The sequence below is a fragment of the Molothrus ater genome, chromosome 5 (genome assembly GCF_012460135.2).
Source record: "Molothrus ater isolate BHLD 08-10-18 breed brown headed cowbird chromosome 5, BPBGC_Mater_1.1, whole genome shotgun sequence".
Lineage (NCBI taxonomy): Eukaryota > Metazoa > Chordata > Aves > Passeriformes > Icteridae > Molothrus > Molothrus ater.
Genome location: NC_050482.2, coordinates 54198593 through 54220491, shown reverse-complemented (window position 1 = coordinate 54220491; position 21899 = coordinate 54198593). Strand labels below are relative to the sequence as shown.

Genomic DNA, 21899 nt, shown 5'->3' with positions numbered 1-21899 from the left:
TCTTAACTGTTTTAAATGACAATTGCTCGATTTGCAGGAGCCAAAAATGTGGGATTTCAACTATGTGCTTCAAACATGCCCAAACTGTATTATCTATGTCTGATTTTGTACATGACTCTATCTTCTGCTTGAACAAAAATTAAATGAAGAGTTATACATACAGATATATGCTTTGTGCAGATGGCCACAACTATTAGTATTTTGTTGTGCTATTTAAGTTGTATTAAGCTCATGTTCACCAAAATCCACCCATGTTTTTTTCACCTTCCCTTCCTTTCTATGTGAATCTGAACAGATCTAAGCAGCAGTCATATGAGCCTGCAGAACTGGGAATGGCTGCTTCACGTGGCAGAACCCTCTGGATTGCTGGCAATGCAGTAACACCTTCACAGAATCACAGAAACAGGTTGGAAAAGCATTCTGAAACCATCAAGTCCAAACTACAACCAAGCACCACCTTGTCAACTAGACCATGGCAGTAAGTTCCACATCCAGTTCTTCCTCAAACACCTCCACCACATCCCTGGGCAGCCCATTCTAATGTCTAATCACTCTTTCCATGAGGAAATTCCTCCTAATGTCCAACCTCAATTACATATCTCAGCATCATCATTTACTGCGTAGAACTGAACAATGAGAAGAGACTTTTAGCACCAGATACACCTTCTTTGGATTCCCCTCAGCATCATACGTTTATATTCTTATAAAACACTCCCCTCACACAGGAAAGAGCAGCTTCTCTCCTGCAGAACGAGACCTTCGAATTCACTCAGATCACCCACTGCTAGCTGTAGAACCAAAACCTCGGTTGCTAATCTCAACCTTCGGTGTTTAAACAGGAACTCATTTCTTTCTCGCCGCACACCTCGCAAGAAGCAGCATTGCCTCGCCTACCACTAGCCAGTTAAAAATAAATAAATAAATAAAAAAGAAAACGTTTCTGAGGGCTTGGCGGCAAAGGGGGTACCCCAAGCAGAGGAGTCCACGCCGCCCCCGTGGTGCCCGAGAGCCCCTCGGGCGGCGTACGCTGCAGGCATGGGGCCCCATCACAGGGCTCCCGCCGGAGCACGGCCGGGCCCGGAGGCGCCGCAGGAGCGGAGGGGGCCGTGCCGAGCCGGGGCCGCGGCGGAGGCGGCCGCGGGGCGGGACACGGACCCGCCACCCTCACGTCAGCACTCCCCCTTCCCCGGCGGGCTGCCCCAGCCGCGCAGTGCGTTGTGGGAACGACACTGAGATGGCGGCGGCCGCCGCCGGGCTGAACTGGAGGCGGGTGTCCTCCTTCACGGGGCCGGTGCCACGCTCCCGCCACGGGCACCGCGCGGTCGCCATCCGAGAGTTGCTCATCATCTTCGGCGGCGGCAACGAGGGCATCGCCGACGAGCTGCACGTCTACAACACGGGTGCGCGGGGCGGGGCCCCGCCGCGGGGGAGACAGCGGCGGGGCTGTCCCATCTGCGACCACAGGTGGCACCGAGCTCTGCACGGCGCCGGGGCTCCCCCCCCAAGGCTTCCCGCCGTCCCCCGGCACTGCCCGCGGGGGGCCTGGCCGAGGGGGCGGCGGCCGCCGGGCTGAGGAGCTGCCCGGAGCCGAAATGGCGGGGCGGAAAATATGCTTGGGCCAGGGGTCTTCCGTGGGGTAGTGCTGCGTCCTGGCTGGCGCTGCGGGGTTGGTGCTCCTTGCTTGGGGAAAAGCGACCAGGAGGATCGCGGCTGCTCTGCTGTCCCCGGCCGTCGCTCAGGGATGCGGAGTCTCTCTTTCCTGGCAGGTCGCGGCTGAATGGCGGCAGGCGGGATTAGTCCCTACGAGTGTCCGGATCCCCCTCCTTCCCTCTGGTGGCGGCAGCTCACAAGAGCCGAATGCCCTGGAATGGGAATCTTGTTTGGAAAAGTGAACGTGTTGGCATCGGGAGCCGTTCCAAACAGGAAGCTGCCCAAGACCGATTTTATTTGTGAAAGATCAGATGCCCAAATAGTTACTGTACTGAATGGTGGATGAGGCTGGAAAACTTGTGTGTAATTTCAGGGCTTGGGCCGAGACGGGGGAGTTCAGTGACTGATCTGTGCTTCTCAGTCAGACAGTGTTGGCTGCTTGAGGTTTTTCCAGGCAGATTTTTTCTGGATACCTTCAAGATATACTATGCTTGAATCAGATTTCTGACGGGAGAACGAAAAAAATCTCTTAACCTTTCTGTTCTGACAAGTAATCCAAAGAAAACTCTTAACATAGTTATGCCATCAGAACAGAGGTTCTGACGAGTGCCTTTTGAGTAAGTCTTATAATGACTTGGTTTTTTTCTTCCCAGACTTTCTGCTTAAAGTGTTTCCCCTTTGCAGCAGTGACAAAAAGCATCATGACTTAGTTGCTCCAGTTTCTGGATGAGTGCTTGGCCCAAACTGACATTTTTTGTTCTGGGGTTAAGATGCAGGGTTATGACCTGAACTGCCCGAGTGTGGGATATCATCCATGGCCCTTGCTGTGCATGTGATGATTTTTGAGGAGCTGGCACACACTGAGAGCATCTTAATCCCCTGCAGCAACGTTCACTGGAAGCTTCTAATTTCCTACTTCTCCTCTTTGTGCTCATAAAATGTGTAGGAAAAAGAAGACATTGTCCCCTGTAATTCTTAAATTTCAGAACAGTTTAGGCACCACTATGCTGCTGCTGGATCAGACAGTCTCAATTGCTTTTTCTCGACTCTGTGCCTCTCCTCTCCCACTCTGTGGATATTAAAATGAGTCTCAGAACAGTGTAATTAGTTTTTGAATAGGGCTATTAAGTCCAGGCACCGTGCCATGCTGCTGTAGCTCTAATAATTCTGTTTCTAGAGCTAGCTCCCTCTGAGTTAGTGTGGTTATCTCTTTTGTGTGGAACTGCAGTTGTGTTCCTCATTAGCCTCTATTCTTGGCAAGTGACTGACTTAGTTACAGTGACCTCATGGGCTCATTCATATACTAGGTAACACTGGTTTGATAGAGGTGTTTGCTTTTCTTGTTATTAAAGAAAATAAGAATTAATTTAAAACTTAGTGTGAAGCAAATAACCGTAGTTATACATGTTTCAGTGTTTTAAATGTTTTTCTAATCTATTTTTCTGGGTTTTGGCTTTTTATTTCCTACTATAGTTACGAATCAATGGTTCCTTCCTGCTGTTAGGGGAGATATTCCTCCAGGCTGTGCAGCACATGGATTTGTTTGTGATGGTACCAGAATACTAGTTTTTGGAGGAATGGTTGAATATGGAAGATATAGCAATGATTTATATGAATTGCAGGTAGGAAATGTATGAGTATGTTTTGATTTTCAGGACTACTATTTTATCTGTTTATGAAGAAACGCATTTTATTTTACCAACTGCAGAGGAAAGTTAGATGATCTTTGCTCTTTGGAAGATTTTTTCCATCTTAAGAATCTAAAGTTTATTCTAAATAACTTTGAAATAGAGACTTTCATCTAGTCTAAATAAAGTATAATATATTCAATATTTTATTAAGGTTAGCTCTTACATATCCCTTTTAATGAATGTCCTAAGAAAAGCTCAGCATTCCCTTAAAATAATTCAGAAAATACATAAGTGTTAATATTATATGAATTCTCTTTGTTATGAGAGACTATCAATGAAATTATTTTAAAATTTTTTTTTTGTCTTCAAGGCAAGTCGATGGCTCTGGAAAAAAGTAAAACCTCAAGCTCCTTCAAATGGATCACCACCTTGTCCTCGGCTTGGCCACAGCTTTTCTTTGTACGGTAACAAGTGCTATTTATTTGGTGGCCTGGCAAATGAAAGTGAAGATTCAAATAATAATGTTCCCAGGTATGCTGATTTGTCTTTGAATTTAAAGGCTTTAAAAACAAATTACTTGTTTTGACAGCTTTGAAAAGGAACATTCTAGGCAGGCTGTCCTGCACACCAGGTGCTCAAAGTTGGATTATTTGTGCAGTGAAGGGGTTACATGCGAAGAAGGTTAAGTATTCCTTTTGCTGATCCCACAATATGGAACACTGAGTGACAGCTCTGACACTTTTGTAGGGCAACCTGAGTAGGCTTTTGTATTTCTCCTGGTATTTTGGGTGATGTTTCTAAGAATGGCTTGTTTGTTAGAATTACCTCAATCAGCAGAGTCTCATGAGTCATCAGGGACTTAGATGGATGTTTCTTCTGTATTGTTGTGAAAAACAGTTATAAATTCATCTGGAAATTTTTTACTATAACAGCTGAAGTTGCTATTATTGTAAGAAACTGTGCTATAATGCTGAAGTTTTATATCGACATTCACCTGCAGCTCAGAGCACTTATATCCACTGAGCTATAAACTGGCAATTTCAAGCTCAGTAAACAAAAGGTATCTGGTGTGAATGCCAAGATTCAAAGACCATTATCTAAAAACAACTTGCTAATAGATTCAGCAACAAATAGCTAATTGTGTATTGGCCAGCCTGAAGACACAAGAAAACAACAGCTTCTTTTCACCTTCATTGCTCTAAGAGTTGCAGAAATTTCTAATACCTCTTGTCATGTATTTCCCCCTGCTTTGCAGTTTATTGTGTGTCCATATGTAGCAATTTTTGCAATAAATGTTGTTTTCATGTTTCTTTTATGTAATACAGTGTATCAAATAAGAGAGCATGTTTTCTCAGAGGCAACAAGTTATAACTGTTCATTTTTTTTAAAATCCATTTTGAATTCAGTTTTGGCACTGCCCACAATGCATCAAATGTTTTGAGTTTAGAACTCTGCACCCTCCCAAGACAGAAGTTTGTAATACCTGGAAGTGGTCAGGGTTTAAAGTGCACTTGATGTCATGCTTATAAGTGAGTTTTTCATACTTTGACAATAATACTCTAGATATTTAAATGATTTCTATGAATTGGAGCTGCAACATGGGTCTGGTGTGGTCGGCTGGAGTATTCCTGTAACCAAAGGAATCTTGCCATCTCCCCGAGAATCTCACACAGCCATAGTGTACTGCAGAAAAGATGTGGGAAGCCCGAAGATGTATATTTTTGGAGGCATGTGCGGCTGTCGGCTTAATGATCTCTGGGAACTTGACATAGGTGAGTTGGTTTGCCAGCAGAAGTCAGTGCTTACTGGCTGAGGGGAAAAATTACAGTATAGAATGGTTAATGGCAGGCTGTGGTGCAGATATTATTGAGACTGACACCATAGTGTTAACCTTTTGTAATATTTGGAATTAAATAGATTTTTTGCATATATTATCCTCACTGATTATGAGTACTACATGACACAGTTACCATAGTCTTTAAAACACTCTAAAGAAACCAAGTTGAATAACCATAATGAAACCATAATTTATGTTTTTGATAAACACTTAGTTTGTCAGTATTTCCCGTGTTTTTTTAAAAAGAAGTTTCCAAGTGCTTGTTATTGCACCCTTTTTCTAAAAATAGCCATCTTAAGAAGGTGAAATTTAGCTTTGCTGAGTATTAGAGGTAGGTTCCCTCCTAAAATCCAGGTAGTGAAATATGTAGCAACAAGATTTTTTTTTTTTTTTTTTTTTGAGAATTTTATTCTCTTTCTTTTAGAAACCATGACCTGGTCAAGACCAGAAACCAAAGGGACAGTACCACTTCCTCGCAGTCTCCATACGGCCAATGTAATAGGAAACAAGTATGTCTGTTGTTAAAAGCTCAACTCTAGAAAGGTACACCTAGTAGGGGAATGATGATGCTTATCCACTGCTGTATACTCAGTATAAACATCAGCCCTGTAGAATAGTTTTCTTCTGCTGTTTCAGTTACACTATTAACTCAAGGGTAGCAATCCATCAGTGTTTCCATCCAGCAGGACAATCTGCCCAAGCCACCAGCAGCTTTCTGGGCTTCTTGGAGCACCTTTGTGCATTCTGGGGCAGCCTCAGCTGTGCTTGAGCTCTGTCAGGAGTAAGCTTCAGTGCCGCTATGTGTGTGACACAGATTAGGTAGCTATACAAAAAAATTTCTCAAAGAGTAAAACTAGTTCCAGGCAAAACTATTCCCCACTTTTTCTGCAGTCTGTCCCTCATTACTCTGCTTCTTGCCAATATGGTTTGTTTTGGCAGGTAGCATTGATAAAATGGATTTTAAAACATGGGTTTCAGTCCGTTTTGTATCAATTTACAAGCTGGCATGAGGAGAAAGAGGCAAGGAAGTAAAGAAGTATGAAAGCTTTATATCTTCTGATCCAACAGCTTAGCTTTTTATTATTTACTTAAAATGTCAGTAGTTTGTAGCCTGCATTGTATTTTTAAATTTTAGTATCTGAATTATATCAAAATTTAATATGATGCCAGTCATCTTATTTTAGCCTGACTTACTAAGGGCTCTGCAGTAAAGGATTGTAGAAATTCTGTTTACGTGTGGTATTTTTGGAGAACATTAGCAGTTTGATGGTTTGCTAAACGTTACAGTATTAACTGCTGTTTCTAGAAAGTTGTTTGAGAAGTTTCTGGGACTTTTTTGTGTGGTTGGGTTTTTCAATCAGTCAGCTTACTCAGAAATTTCAGGAGGTAGATGTCCACAACAGTACTTCATAAAGACAGTAGATATAAATAAAATTTGCTGTGAACGAGAATGGTAACACACTGGAAATTTTTCTTTTTGTCCTAGTTTGAAAGAGCACATGCAGCACATCTAGCTGTTAATTGGTGTTTCTTTTATTTTCTTTTTCTCTCTTCACTCTTTTTCTGTATTTCAGAATGTATGTTTTTGGTGGATGGGTTCCACAGTCAGCAGGAGGTGAAATTTCTGCTCCTGATGGTGAATGGAAATGCACCGGTTCCTTTTCTTACCTTAATTTGGGTTAGTGTTTCTGCCTTTCTGGAAGTGGGTATTTTGAATTAATATTTTCTTAACAGAGTAGAGTAACTATTTTGAAGATGTTGAGAAAAGTTTAGGATACATAGTTGTAATCCTGGCTGACTAAAAAAGTTGCCAATTTTTTGCACATTACTTGAAAATAAATATTTTAATTATTATTTTTCTTTGAAGATTTAGCAGGTTTGCTTTTACAAATCTTTGTTAATACAACTTTAATGCTAAGTAATGTAAATATTCCTTCATTTATAGAAGAACACAGGAGACAGATTCTGAAATGAGGTTTTTCTAAGCATGTTAGTACTATCCCTGAATTGTCAACTTCTGATCTATTTGCCTGAGAGAGATAACCAGAGGTCAGAATTCAGCCTGTATGAATTGATTTTATCTTGCACACTAATTGGAAAGTGACCTTCTCTTCATAATATTTCCATTTTAAATGCAGCTGTCTATAAAAAAGAAAGGTGATTTATTTTCATTTTTTTTCTGAGCAGTTAAGTGTTAACATCTTTATTTCTTGTTTTGGAGAACATCTAGAAACTAAATGCTTTGAGTTTCATTTACTAGATACCACAGAATGGATAGGTCTGATCTCAGATTGCCAGGAGGACAAAAGTAACTTGTTACCAGGGCCAAGAGCAGGACACTGTGCTGTAACTATTGGCACTCGTCTGTATATCTGGAGTGGTAGAGATGGTTACAGAAAAGCTTGGAACAATCAAGTTTGCTGCAAAGATCTTTGGTACCTTGATACTGGTGAGTCAGAAATAAATAAGAGACTTGTACTATGTTCTGTGTTTTATTAACATATGGAAATCTTGCATGACTGATGAGCAAACTTTAAGAGTATTTACATTTTAAAATTTGTTTTTAAATCATGCTTTACTGCTGGTTGTTTAAAGGCTATTACTTAAAATAAAAAAAAATTAGGAAGGCTTGTTTAAAGCCTCTGAAAAAAAATATGTGCTAAATTCTACACTGCATGCCATAGTCAGTTGATACAAGATGCTAAAGGCTGTTTTGCCTAATCTCAGGGTTCCTGGCCTCTTTTTAGTGATCTTTTCTGCTACTACTTACTTTTTTCACCAAATCCCATCTCTCGGGATCATTGCTGCTGCTGCTGTTTCCTCATCTCTTGGACTGCAAAAAGATACTCTTCAATCTAAGAAAGGACCAAATTGTTCCTAGGGATGAAGGGGATTCTGGAGACTAATCACTCAGTAGCTGCATTGATAGCAGGACACTGAGTCAGGAGAGAGGGAATTAGAATAGAACTTTTTTTTTCCTGTTTCATTTTTCCCTCAGAAAATGAAAAATAGCGGAGGAGGGGTGTACTTGGGACTGCAGCCTGGTCAGGCATAGAGGCACGTGAGAGGAGCAAGCCGTTGGCTAGTCATGTCCAGGTTACAGCCTGTGCAGAAGAATTTAGAGTAAAAGCTCACTTCAGCTACACAGAGCAAGCAAAAAGGAAGAGGAATTATTTGTGAATTAGAGGAATATGTAAAGCTTTAGGAGCCAAAGAGCTACCTGCAGCATTTCAGGAAAACACAAGGATCTGCTGTCTCTGTAATCCCTACAGTGATGTAGCTACAACTTAAAGGCCTACTGGCAGCTACAAAGACACTTTGTAATTCTCTGTCTTGACTTGCCCCCTTTGACAGTGGTTTCTTGTTGAATATATGTTCGTATATATTGTACATCAGTGAAAAAGGAGCAACTGATTTTACTTGCAATATGCAACTATTTAATAAACTGGTAGGGGAAGGCAATTTCTAACATGCCATCTGTGTTTTATTGGTTTCCTGTAGAGAGACCTCTAGCACCATCACAGGTACAGCTGATCAGAGCTACAACCAACTCTTTTCAATTGAAGTGGGATGAAGTACCTACAGTTGAAGGATATCTTCTTCAATTACATGCTGACTCACCAGTGCCACTGGTGGCTGGAACTCCTGGTACTGGCGTTCCTGAGACATCAGTGCTGAATTCACAAGGTAGCAGTCAGATGACATTACACTAATGCTTGTGCGCAGGCAGACTGGAGGGTTGCATAAGTAATAAATATGAGTTCGTTTTATAAAGAACCATTCTGTGAGAGAGAGACCCTGTTTCTTTGGTTATTCTCCAAATGCCTGCATCATAATTATGGCAAACTCCCCTTTCACTTGTTTCTGTTGGTTTTGGCCAGCTATCTGAATTACGAAGATATTTGTAGAATGCTAGGCACAAGTTGAGAAAGGAAACAGTGTGGAAGGGATTTTATCTGACTATTTAGCCATACAGTTTCATTTCAGACTTACAATAAGGTTTTCCTTCAGGCAACTTTGGCCTCCCTTTTTCTTACTGAAATATGTTAAAACCATCATAATATTAAGTTTTGCAGAACTGATGGGAATTTGCTTTTGTTTACCTGCAAGGTGGCTGTTCTCTCCATCAGAGTCCACAATCAGTGCCTAGCATCCCTTATGCAGAAATGAAGGTGGATCATCCCAGCCAAACAAATAATCTCATTCCTAATAATGTAAGTATAAGCTGGAAAATGCTTCAATGTCAAAACAGTGTGGCAAGGTAGTGAACTGCCAGAACATTTCTCAGTTTCAAAACTCCCTGCATACTTTTTCAGTCTTGGCAAACAAAACAAAAAGAAAGACACCTGCTGAAGTAGTTGTCTGTTTTCTTACATCCTTCTTGCTTTTATGATTGAGATACAATCTTTCAAGACCTCTTCTTGTTAATGCAGGAGGGAATTGCAACTGTATTGTCTTCCACAGTGCCGACTCTGAGTCTGACACCAACAGGAATACTATTCATTCTCAGAATGCTGGTGACATTAATGTTGGAAGCAAAAAGAATAAGGCATATTCCTTCTTTGTTAGGCTAGTTTAGTTTTATGCTAGTCTGCTTATTTGTAAGTTCCTACAGCAAGTTAAATCTAGTTATTATCTGTGGTGTGCAGTTATACATGTTCCTCTGTTCCACCAATTTAACAGAAATAGTGAGGACAAACTCTGGCTAAAGGATCTCATTTTTAGAACTTTGGACCATTTCTTAGTTGTGTAAAGTCTGAGATCTGTATGGGATCCATAATGTATTCCTGGAGAAAACACATGTAGAAACACAATAAATTTCACTAAGAGTAGAAATATCTCAAGTACATGTCAGGAAAGCGAAGGTTGAAAGCCTCTATAATTGTGATTTTCCCCATTGCCCAAAGTCCCCCCAGTAGACTAAATATACACAGCAATGAAATGCCATGTAATGATATAATTTAGTGTGAGTCTTCCAAGTCAACTCAGTGTTTGAGTCTTTGTTTTATAATGACTAAGATAAGAATTGAGAGATTGATTTCTTGGTCTAATTTAAAGTACTAGAAGGAATTATTGGAGGAGTTTATATTGTTGTTTATGAGCAAGCATTTTCATGCCATGTTTGCAGTTGAAATTTCCGAACTTTGCATTGTAACATTAACAAATGTGTTGTTTTGGTTAGGTCCAAGTTGCCCTTTCATCCAGTTCAAAAGTAGAAGGAAAAGAAAAGGTTGCAGCACCTGAAAACAAGGTTACACAGGAGACTATGAAAAACCACACAGATGCTACAGGATTCAAAGAATCAAATGCCCCTTCTCTTTTGCCTGTTTGTACTTCTTCAAGTAAGATGACTATAAGAAAAAAAATAGAGGAAAAAAAAAGTGAGAGTTAAAATTCATCTCAAAAATATAAAATAAGATTGTTTCTGTTTTGTAGTTTAAAATTATTTATGAGTCCTTTGTAGTTTAGAAACCCAACTTGTGTTAGTTATTACTGAACATAGTTTTTTAGAAGATACAAAGAAAATTGAAATCTTAACTTGTTTGAAGTGTTGCAAGGTACAGGAAATTCTCAATATATTCAATATTATGATGGACAATCTGTCTAAACATAAATAGCCATTTTTAGCATCAAGTAAAAAGGGACAGATGACATTTTACAACATTATGGTGATAGTAACTCCAAACTCCAACACTGTGTCTCTTTTAGCTATTGGCTGATGCAAAATTTCAGGCAGTGTAGAGACAAGCATGTTTGTCTCTGACTGTAGAGGAAGTAAAAGATGGCAAGGCTCTGATTTATGCATGTCACTGAAGTGCTTTAAGTTCAGTGTAGTGAATCCAGGCTTAATCACCTGATCTGTTTATATTTGATCTCAATGTATTTTATAGGTAGTTGGATTTTTATTTTCTTTACAGTGTAATTTAATTAAATGAGGAAATGTTGGTTCTGATTGCTAAGTGAGAAACAGATTTCTACAGAGGTTAATCTTAAATTGATTTTTAGAAATCTGTGATACTGATTTGTGTGGATGCTTTATTTTAGTAGGGTTTTTTTCCCCAAATTAACTTTTTTTGTGACCAAATACATAAAAAACAGCAAATTTAAAATAACTGTTAACATGCACCTATTTATGACTGTGGAGACAGACTCCTGTTAATTTATAAACCTAAAGGAAGCATTAGCAATCAATATAATCAGATCTGTTCTAACCTAATTTTGAGCTAAACTCAGGCTTTATATGAAACTAAATCCTTTAGATCAAGTTGAGATTTGGTGTGTTATCAATATTGAATTCTCGCTAATGTTTTCTTCTTTTTTAAGGTGCTCAGACATCAGCAAATGTAGCTGAATTACATGACTTGGACAAACAAAGTGTAAATCCTGATGCTTCTGTATCCAGTACTGTCTCCAGCACACAAACTATGGTAACCCAGCAGGCTGTTAAAACTGAATCATCAAGTACAAATGGGGCAGTTGTTAAAGATGAAACTTCACTAACAACATTCAATTCAAAATCTGAAGGTTTGAAATGTGTTTCACATACTGTATTTTGAGCCATATATTTCTAAGGCCATCAGGGTTCCTATAGTGTGGTGGGATTCCTGTCTTGAATAGTATCTGGGATGTAGATAGGGCTTTGGGCATTGAAGACCTTGTGCAGCCTGGATTTATACATCTTTTAAAATCAGGATTTTCCTTCTATGCATTTGTAAATCACCCTGTTTCCTTTAAGTGACAAATCTTCATTTATGCAGAGGTCCATTTTCTAAATATCAGTGGTAGCCTGTTTTGCTGCTCATTGCACATTTATTTTCATTTAGTGCTTGTTCTGTTTAGTCAGCAAAAGACTAAAATGGTAACCTTGGATGATTTTGACTTTAAGCACCTGACCATCTCTAATAAATGTGGCCAGCTCACTGCTGGTCTAATGTGCTGGCCTCTTCACAGTCTGCTGGAAATAACCAAAATAAGCAGCAATGCAGAACATAAACGGGTAGTTTTTCAAGTTTTGTTTTTGATAAATATCCACAGGCAGTGCTTGTTATTGAGTGCTAACTAAAGAACTGTATTCTCATATTGATGTTGTGTGATTTTTACCAAGCATTATTGTAATTTAAGAGCAGAACCCAGGAACACAAGTATAGAATACTAACACTCCCATGTGTTACTCATGTGCCTAATCTTTTCTTTAAAGATTCCATTTTAAATTTAATGAATGCTCTGCTCCCATTTGTTAGGGTTGTTTACAGTTTAACTGCTTATGTTCAGAATTCAAGCTGTATCGATGCCAGAAAAAATGCAATCAAATTAAGAATTCACACTTAGACTATTCATACAATGTCCCCAGTATGTGCTTCAATCTGGTATTTAGATTATTTGTTCACAAATATTTTATATCGATTTCATAATGCTGTCACTTTTTACGATTTTCTGAGTCCTGCCTTCTGTTTGTATTATCTGTAGCACCTCCAGTGCCAGACTTTCAGAATTGTTCTGTAAATTTGATAGAAGCCAAAATTAGTTTGTGTTATAAATAGAACTGCATGCAAAAGAAGTCTGAGACATTCTTGTGCAACAAATATTTGTAAATGGCTATTGAGGTCAGCTTTCATACTCTGTGGGTTTTGTATTAAATTTTTTCTATTGCTTATGTTTTTAAGATTTCATGTTTTGTTTTTAGCTGCTGAAACTGCTTATGTCACGCCTTCAACAAGGGTCAGTACTGGACAGAGAAATGATTCACACTCTTCTGTAAGTCTGAAAAAGTATTATCAAATTGCTTTACCTATTGTTCTGTTGATTAGTTGTAAGGGCTCTTCTGTTTTCCTTTAATTATATTTTTGAAAGAAAAGCAGTGTTTATTTTGAGCTTGGAGTGAATAATACAGGGGTAAACATTTCTGTTGTAAAACTAATTGCATTTTGTGGGTTAGATATGAATCTAAGTAGCAGTTGTGTAGTTGGGAGGAGATCCAAGTTCATGTTTCAGCTGTTGAATTGTTTTCATCAACTGGCACAGTGGAATGGTCTCTGCTGCATGATGTGCAAATATAAAAACTTTTCCTGTATGCACAACTGAATTTAGAATGAAGTATGTATTAAATCAGACTAGTGTTAGCTGCTGAGTCTATAGATTTGAAACGTAACTGAACTGACATCTTGATGTTTTTCCCTAGAGGAGATGGGGACTGACTATGCAAGCTGTAAATACTGCCTGAAAAAGTAAATGCTTCCTATTTCACCTGCTTACAACTTAATACACAAGTTGCCACTGTTGCCACCAAAGGTGCCACTGTTGCCACCAAAAGCGAGGAACTAAGGATGGGGAGAAGCAGCTGCTACCAAAGGGGGGGGGGGGCGGTGCTTTTGCCAAGAGCAGCTGCAGCTCCTGCCCCACTTCCATGCTAGCAGGATCATGGCCTGTCTGTGCTGGGCACCTGACTGTGCAAGTGCTCTCCCTGGTGTCTGGAGACCAGCAAGAAAACCAGTTTGTCTTACTGGGTCAGTCAGGAGCAGTTTGCATGCCCTCCATCCCCACGGCCCCATGCCACAGCAGAGGGCTGTTCTCAGGTTAGGTGAGTTCCGCAGTGCCTGAGAAAGAGCACGTGTGGGGCTGAGCTACAGCTGAGCCCTAGGGGGAGCTGCTGATGTTGGACCACCTTGGGAAACTTGACCTCTGAGAGAAAGTCAAGACCTTCTCTCAACTACATGCTGCTACAGACACCTAGTTCTACAGATTTAAGCTTCTTCCCTGCCCCATTCAGAATATCAGATGCGACATCCCAGCTGTTACTTTTTAAATGATAGACTGTGTCTGAGTAAATGTATAAGAACCAGTTGGTTTTGCACAGTATTTTAATAATACATGCATATTCATTTGAAGTATAAGAAAGTAATACTGGTATAAAAGGGGGTTGTCTCTTACATATACTAGAGCCTTGACATTTTTTTCCATGGCATTGAAGTGTGGGTAATCTACATGATGTGTTCTTCAAATACTAGAGAGCTCCCCAGAGGCTGCCAGCACCGGTGAAAACCAGGGACCGCCAGTGGTATGATGTGGGAATTTTTAAGAACAACAGTGCTGTGGTGAGCCAGTTCTACTTGCTGCCAGAGGAAACACTGAACATCAATAGCAAGGTAGCTGCTGCTTCTCTGATATAACTTGCATATACCTGTTTCAGAATTTGTTGCTTATATAGTTCACAACAAAATATGGGATTTTCTAATACTGCAGCAGAATCTGGTGCTTGTAGGAGTTGTATTTTATGACCAGTATTTCTTCATGTATTTTTCTCACCTTTTTTTTACTATTTCCTAAACTAGATTAATTTCTTTTGTTATTTATGTATGATAATACAAAATATCTTATTTTGCTATTGCTTGTTCTTTTTTTATTTCTTGCCTTAGAAAACAATTTTAAACTTATAAATTTTCAAGCCAGTAAAATTCTTAAAAACTAAAACCCCCACAATTTCTTAATATGTTATTTCAGTCCAGCATTGAAATGTTTCAGTTTCTTCTCTATTCCCAGAATCTTTGCATAAAAATTTTAAAGATACTAGTAAGACATAGGCTAGACTGTTTAAAAAAAGTAGATCTGGAACTGTAGTGGTTTTTCTATTAGATCTTTTTAACTTACTATTTGGTACATGTAAGTGGATACATGAAAATTATGAGTGTGAAACTCACAAAAGTGTAACAGTTTTGACAGTAAAAGTGTAAATTAGTGATGTCCTCATTAACTAGAAACAAAAATTGTGTCTTCTTGAGACAGAAACAAAAAAAAACCGGAATCCTTCCTTTGCAAGCACTTCACTATAAATATTCTATGTCTTAGTTTTAAAGAGCACAGTACATTGTACAGTGTTTACATTAATTGTGGTTCTTTTACATTATTCAGTAGGAAAATGGTTCCACTGTAAGGATCAGTGATGCATCAATGCATATTTTAATAATGGAAGTATGGTAGCACATAATGTTTCAGAAAGCTGTTTGTTACTAACTTACTGGGTATTTCCTTAAAAACATTTTGATTACCTACAAATTGTACTGCAGCTCCTAATGTTAGAAATAACTGCTTTTGAAATAAAAATATTTTTTAGGACGGAAGATTATTTTAATTAAATCATAACTTATGTAGTTGTAAATGCTACTTTGTTTTAACTTTCCTGAGTAAAAATAACCACAAGGCACAGTTTAATTTAAATGACTGAAAAAATGGGATATCGTTTGGTCTAGACATGTAGTCTTACTTTGCATATTACATCAGCTCTTTTGATGTGAAATACTGTGTCAGTCAAAACCTTTTCATAAATTCTGATGTAAGTACAGCAGTATTAAATAGATTTCAGTTTCAATTAAACTTTATTAATCTCAGCTTAACACTTTTTAGGCTAATTGTGTTTATAATATTTGAAAAATTACCAAAAATGTTGCTTTATTTTCAGATGGAAGGTGCAGATGTACCAGACTACAGATTACTTAAGAAACAAGATCTGTTTCCAGGCACAGTGTACAGATTCAGAGTTGCTGCAATTAATGGCTGTGGTGTTGGGCCTTTCAGTAAGATCAGTGAATTCAAGACATGCATTCCAGGTTTTCCTGGAGCTCCTTCAACAGTCAAAATCACCAAGGTGAGAAATAGAGGTAATTCTGATTCTGGTTCTGATGTGTGAAATTCTCGTCACCAGTGTAATCTCAGAGCTCTTAGTTATAGTTAGTTTTATTTTTAAGTTAAAATTGTCATACAAAATAGTGTCCAAAGCTTACTTAGTTAACTCAGCTCAATATTTCTTTAAGAAATTTGCTAAAAAGAATTCTTTTAAGAGCTAATTATAGTTTCCCCATGATTTTCTAGTCTTGGATCATTAAATCTATAGGGGTTTACCACACTTCTTAAAAAAAAAATCAAAAGACATCTTATCTCCAGAGTGGTGATGATAGGTTAGAATTTTCACATAATCTTTAGAATTTGGGGGTTTTTTGCATTGTTTAGATATTTATGGTTAGCTATATACTATCATATGTTTCTCTCTTTCTTCAGAGTGTAGACTGTATTCATCTTTCTTGGGAGCCTCCTGCTTCACCCTCTGGAAATATTTTAGAATATTCTGCCTACTTAGCCATCCGTTCCACGCAACTACAGGAAAATCCAAGTCAACTTGTATTTATGAGGATATACTGTGGTCTTAAAACATCTTGCATAGTGACTGCTGCCCAGCTTTCCAATGCCCACGTGGATTACACCTCCCGGCCTGCCATAGTGTTCAGGATTTCAGCCAAGAATGAGAGAGGCTACGGCCCAGCCACGCAGGTTCGGTGGCTCCAAGGTAAAGTCACTGTCACGCACAGCATTTGAGTGGAGCAGGAGCTGTGCATTTCTTCCAGAACCAACACAGCACTGCATGTGAACTGCTTGAAATGTTCGTTTGTTCCTTATGGGAGTTTTGTGCAATTCTAGATGTTGCTTCTGAATAATTCTGTATAATTCACTTCAGCTCAGAAGTTTTTCAGTCTAATAAGAAGCAATCCAGTTATGTGCATCGTGTAGATGACATACAGTGTTATCAGGGTTTTTTTCAGTCTTTTCACCTTCCTGAATGGAAAAAAAATTCCATCAGGTGATATCAGGTGCATTTTTGTGATGCATATACACTTTAAAATCTGTGTTACAGCCAGAAAAGGTTTTGTCAACTTGTCCCTGGGCTTGAATTTGTACAGGTTCATGATGATTTGGGGATGGGAATGGATCCACTGAAACTAAAATTAGTGTTAGCGTGGTCAGTTTTGGCCTGCCTTATAAGTAAGCCAATATGGGGTCTCAAGTTTTGCCAGTTTCTCATCCTGCTCCTTCCCGTTTCTGGCTTAGCTTTGTTGGGAGCTGGCTTTGCTCAGTAAGAGGTACTGTGGGCACAAAGGAAGGTAGAAAGGGCAGAGTGCCCATCCCCTTGGGCAGCAAGGAACTGTGGTGGGGGGGTAGCTGATCTCAGCTGCTGGGCTGGGACCCACCTGTTGAATGCTCCACTGCTTGGTTTCTAATATGTCCTTTTCTAAGATGGGGAGTAACAATGAAGAAGTTGTCTTCTGTGATGTTCAGTATTTCAGTGCTGTTTTAACACTTCATTTGGCAGGGGTTTTGACCATTATCTATATCCTACAACTCTGAAATAGTGTTTGTTTGAAAATGTTTGAGTGTGTACACCATGTGAAATTATGAAACATTTAACAATGTCTCCTTTGCTTTGCAGATATGAAAACATCAGGCTCCAAGTAGAAATGACTTAATAAATCTCAATTTTTGAATGTAGTGTTTAATGTAACTCCTGTACTATTTGTAAATGCTACAAATATTTTATTTTTGCATTGTTTTTATCTTAAAAATATATAACCTTTTTTACGTTTGACACATCGATGTTGTAGAACCCTGCTCAGGTATGAGTATAGTATAGAAAATATATCCAAGATGGTGGGGTGGAGGATTGCTCTCTGTCCAGCAGCTCTTTTCAGTAGTGATAAGTAAAAATGTAAAGAACACAGAGTTTCAAATCAAAAATGAATAAAAGAATTGGCACAAGTAGTAGTGTTTGAGGTAGAGTCCCCGGGATTGCTACAGATCTTGCATAGATAATTCATAAGATTTGGGATATGAGCAAATTCTGTTTGGTTTCCATTCCCTATATCACATTCTTCATTCTGGTGCCTGAGTACAAGGCAAAAATTTCCAGTTATTATATAGTAACTTAAAATGTATAAATATTTTAATATATACTTTTTTTGTAAAGAAATGATTTTTTCTACTCTTTGTAACAAATATCTTAATCTTGAAAAATATCCCCTGAAAATTTAAAAGGAAAAAGATAAACTTACCCATTGCCCTTATTACAAAAAACATAAATTCATTGTAAATGCACTACTATTACTTAAAATTATCATTTTGTAGCTGTACAAATCTTAAACTTGTAAATACCAGTGTTTACAAGAGACCTTTCTGGTCTTGTATTAAAACATCCATGAGTTGTTTTTTTTTTAATCCATATGCTTTGCTTTTAGCATATGCTTGCTTTTTGCACTAATAATAACTTACCTCATTCCTGTGTTAGTAATCACTTGTGTTGCTTCCATAATGTTTCTGTAAAACTTCAATGTGAAAATTTTAACCAAAGTTTAGAATACATGGTAAGCAATTTTGCACACATTATATGGCAACTTTCAACATATTTATTCCAGTTAATCTTAAGTGCTTGTTTGCTTTACCAATATATTCTACCAATCAAGTTCAGTATCTCCCTTTTACTATGCATCATTTTACATTAACTAGCTAGCTGATAAAATCAACAAGCATTACTTCTGGGAATAGGTTGATCCATTCCTATGGGAAAAGAGAAAAATTGTTCACAGTAGTAAAATAAAGGTAAACATTTTAAATGCTATTTATGTATCTGTATATAAAACTATGTTTACCAAAGCTGAGTTGGACAAGGTCACTAGGTGAATAGATTGAGGCACCTAAATAAGATTTATTTTAAAATAAAATCTAAATTATTTACTGTGCAATGAAGTTTATACTTTGCACTTTAATTTTGCCCCAAATGCCAAAATATTATACATCAAGGTAGAATTTCTTGCCTCTTCCAGTAAAATTTGTCTTAAGAACATTTGTAAATATATAAACTAAAATCAATTATGTGCCTGGTTTGGTGGGAGAAGTATCACTAAAATAGTAGAGATTTAGCAGCTCAAGTCTCCCAGAGCAGATATAACAGCCAAGTGTTGGCTGCCCTGAGAATCAGGGTTATAATGAAGTGCTGGTACAGCCTTAATTATCGCAATGCATCACATGCTCCAATAGCATCAAGAAAGTGCTAGGGACCATAAATGGCTATAATAGTGTTAATTGTGGCACAGGAGTAACACATGTGGTTTGACTCCAGAGAAGAATCATGTTTTTATGACAATGACAGATCCCAGTTTCACTTTAAACAGTGTTTATAATATGAATGTATAGGACTTTTCCTGAAGTTAACTGGCTTTAAGATATTTGTGTTTTAATGGCCCATTTTGTCAGGTAGGATCTCACTACCAATACTGTCTGATAACAAAAGTACCATACAAATGAACTGTCTACTAGAAGAATAGAACTTGGTTTTTCTTATTAGTACTGTGAAAGAAGCCTTTAGAGAAAATACTTGTGGCTTTGATTTTGTTGGTTGATAGCTGTGATTGTAGAGTTGTTATTTAAGAATAAAACCTGTTGGGTGTGTCTGGGTGGAGTTTTTTTGCACTTGGTTTCACATGCTTTGCACAATTTCTTTTTTCAGTGGGTGTGTCATGACTACCAAAGGGTAAAACTGTGGCGTTTTCGATGAAAGTATAAGTTCCTTGTGAGTGTGCTTTTTTTCAGCTGACTTGACATAAGATGTCACTTTTTCTTTTTTGTCCACTGAAATTGTGGTACACACTGTAAAATACACTTTTTGGTCTGTTTTTAGAACTGTATTTATAATGTCTAAATCCCACTTGTTTGCCTATCAACTAGATATCAGACAAATATTGATTGTTTGATTTTAAAGTTTAGAAGATTGTTGACACCAGCTCTTTGAGACTCCATGTTATCCATTTATTTCAGATACTGCTAAAGGACATGCAACAGAAGCTGAAATCTAGCAGATTACTATATCGGTATTGTAGAAATGTCTAGGTTTGCTGAACTTCTTAGGGAAGTTGTGACTGTGTAAGCATAGAACAGTTGTCCCTGTTATGGCAGGCACTGCTACAACTTCATCTCCAGAATATTCTTGTGAAAGTGGAAATGAAGTGAAGAATAACTTACACTTTGTGTTTCCAAAGTAATTATAGCAATACCTTTGAATGCAGTTTGGAGTAGAGCGCATGTTCATGCCGTAAACTCTGAAGATGTAGTAAGTATTACTGTTGTTATCTGATTATTTCAGGATAGCGAATTTGACGTGAACTTAATCTTACAGCCTGTTACTTCATGACCTCTACAAGGAAATTGACATTTTGTACAATACAAGTTGATTAGTCTTATTTTGAAGCATTGTTTGTTCTTTGTAATAAAGTGGTTGTCCTATCAAACACATTGTAAATACTGAAGTGTGTCTGTTTTTTCAGAGGTGTATGTGTACAAACTTGGAATTTCTGATGCAGAGAGTCAATTTCTCAAATTGGGGAAGAGGGTTTAATGATAAGCACTGTCATAGTACTATTACTCTTCCATAAATATGGTCTCCTAAGTTAATTCTTGGTTATGTAATGAGCTTTTCTCCCTAGTTGAGGTTCTCCAGTATCCCTGCCCCACCTTCTACAGTTGCTGTGCACTCACCATTACTTTACTCCCTTCCATGCCTTTGTGCCTTGCAGGCTGTGGCCTTCTGAACTGAAATTCTGACATTACTTCCCCTGTCTATACAGGGGTCACTGTTGCTGACAATGAGTTTCAAAGAGTTTGGTGTTGCTTTGTTGCAGTTTGTTAAAAAGATGTGTGAGCACAAAGTCTGCTCAGAAGGCTCCTACTAAGGATTTGAATTGTGTTCATGTCCGCAAGAAGTGTGGGAGCAGAGAGGAGCAAATGAACTGAAAGGTCTACTGGATTGTTTCTAGATCTCCTTAAGAGACTTCACATGATAAACTGCTAAAAGCTGTCTGCTCCAGATTGATTCCTTCTTTGTGTTCCTAGCTATTATAATAATGGTTGTTGTCTTCTTATTTATGATGCTTGCATTAGTGGAAAACAAATGGGAAGGCCTAAAACATCAGTGAAGAATCCTCTTGTGCTGTTTTCTTTCTGTTAATAAGATTTTAAGAGTAGGAGTTATTTTCTCTCAGAGGCAAATTTGAATTTGCTGTATGAATTTATCTTAAAAACAACTCTGATTTATTTATTTTTTCTTTGCAGCATTATTTGGTCCCTAGGATATTTTTATAATATTTCTAGTGAGCTAAACATCAGGGCTTTTATTCTGTGGCTTCCAGTTCTGACACTGAAGGATTTCCAGATTCTCAGGACAGGGGTTGAGCACTGACTGCTGGCACTGTATGGGCAATGGGTTCCTCCTTCTGTTAATAATAGTGAAATCTTCATTTTGAAGTGTTTGCCGTTGGTCTGGAAGTGGAGATCCCTTTTATTAGAATTTCAACAAGTCAGATTAAAGTATCAGGAAGATGAGCTTAAAATAATTCCTCTTGATCCATAGAGGCTTTAAGATACTGCACCTCCAGCACTTTCCCCAGAGAGGAAATCCCTGTGATGTGGGGCAGGTGGGGGTAGGGTGGGCATCCAGCTGAATCCCAGCATGAATGATTGGTGGTGGGGCTCAGCCAGAGAATGTCTAGCACCTGCAGCCCCTGGAAGGGGAGTTAGGACGGCAGGAAGGCCCAAGAGATCCATGCGAGCTACTGGGCCCCTTGGTCTTACTCACTCCTTATACGTGCCTCATGCTAAGTGGTGAAAATCTGGCATCTATAAATGTGGTCAACTTCAACTGGGTCTGTTCCCTACATCCTTCAAAATCCTGAAGTATTTAATGTATTTGTTGGGTTTACAGTCCTGACAGGAACAACAAAAATATCTCTCAGATTGGGAGTGGGCATAGTTTGCTGTCATTGGTTTTGTTTTGGGGTTGGGTTTTTTTTTTTAGTTTTTTTTTTTGTTTGCTTGTTTTTGGGGTTCTGTTTGTTTGGTTTGGTTTTTGGTGGTTGTTTGGTTTTTTTTGAGGGGATTCTTGCCTCTAACAAGCATCTGCTTTTAATATCTGA

The 21899-nt window shown here is 38.5% G+C and overlaps 1 protein-coding gene across 3 annotated transcripts; it reads left to right on the top strand.

Annotated features, from left to right (window-relative positions):
- Positions 1 to 1229: 1229 nt before the first annotated feature.
- HCFC2 (host cell factor C2) lies at positions 1230 to 20230 on the top strand. 3 transcript variants are annotated; one of them, XM_036400525.2, is made up of 16 exons: positions 1230 to 1400; positions 3124 to 3272; positions 3652 to 3812; positions 4845 to 5053; positions 5543 to 5627; positions 6693 to 6796; positions 7379 to 7567; positions 8620 to 8805; positions 9229 to 9332; positions 10301 to 10460; positions 11443 to 11643; positions 12803 to 12873; positions 14124 to 14261; positions 15572 to 15757; positions 16168 to 16453; positions 17372 to 20230. In XM_036400525.2, the coding sequence occupies exons 1-16, from the start codon at positions 1235 to 1237 to the stop codon at positions 17395 to 17397; spliced, it is 2421 nt and encodes an 806-aa protein (XP_036256418.1). In that variant the 5' UTR covers positions 1230 to 1234; the 3' UTR covers positions 17398 to 20230. The 3 variants fall into 3 exon arrangements, with proteins under 3 accessions (XP_036256418.1, XP_036256416.1, XP_036256417.1); XM_036400523.2 differs by having other exon boundaries at positions 10301 to 10499; XM_036400524.2 differs by having other exon boundaries at positions 16168 to 20230.
- The last annotated feature ends 1669 nt before the right edge of the window (positions 20231 to 21899 follow it).

Bases quoted from the DNA above. Each gene is read 5' to 3' on its own strand.
- HCFC2 (XM_036400523.2), top strand. From the start codon at position 1,235: ATGGCGGCGGCCGCCGCCGGGCTGAACTGGAGGCGGGTGTCCTCCTTC. The intron at 1,401-3,123 runs GTGCGCGGGGCG...TTCCTACTATAG, and splicing joins GCTGCACGTCTACAACACGG to TTACGAATCAATGGTTCCTT. The intron at 3,273-3,651 runs GTAGGAAATGTA...TTTGTCTTCAAG, and splicing joins ATGATTTATATGAATTGCAG to GCAAGTCGATGGCTCTGGAA.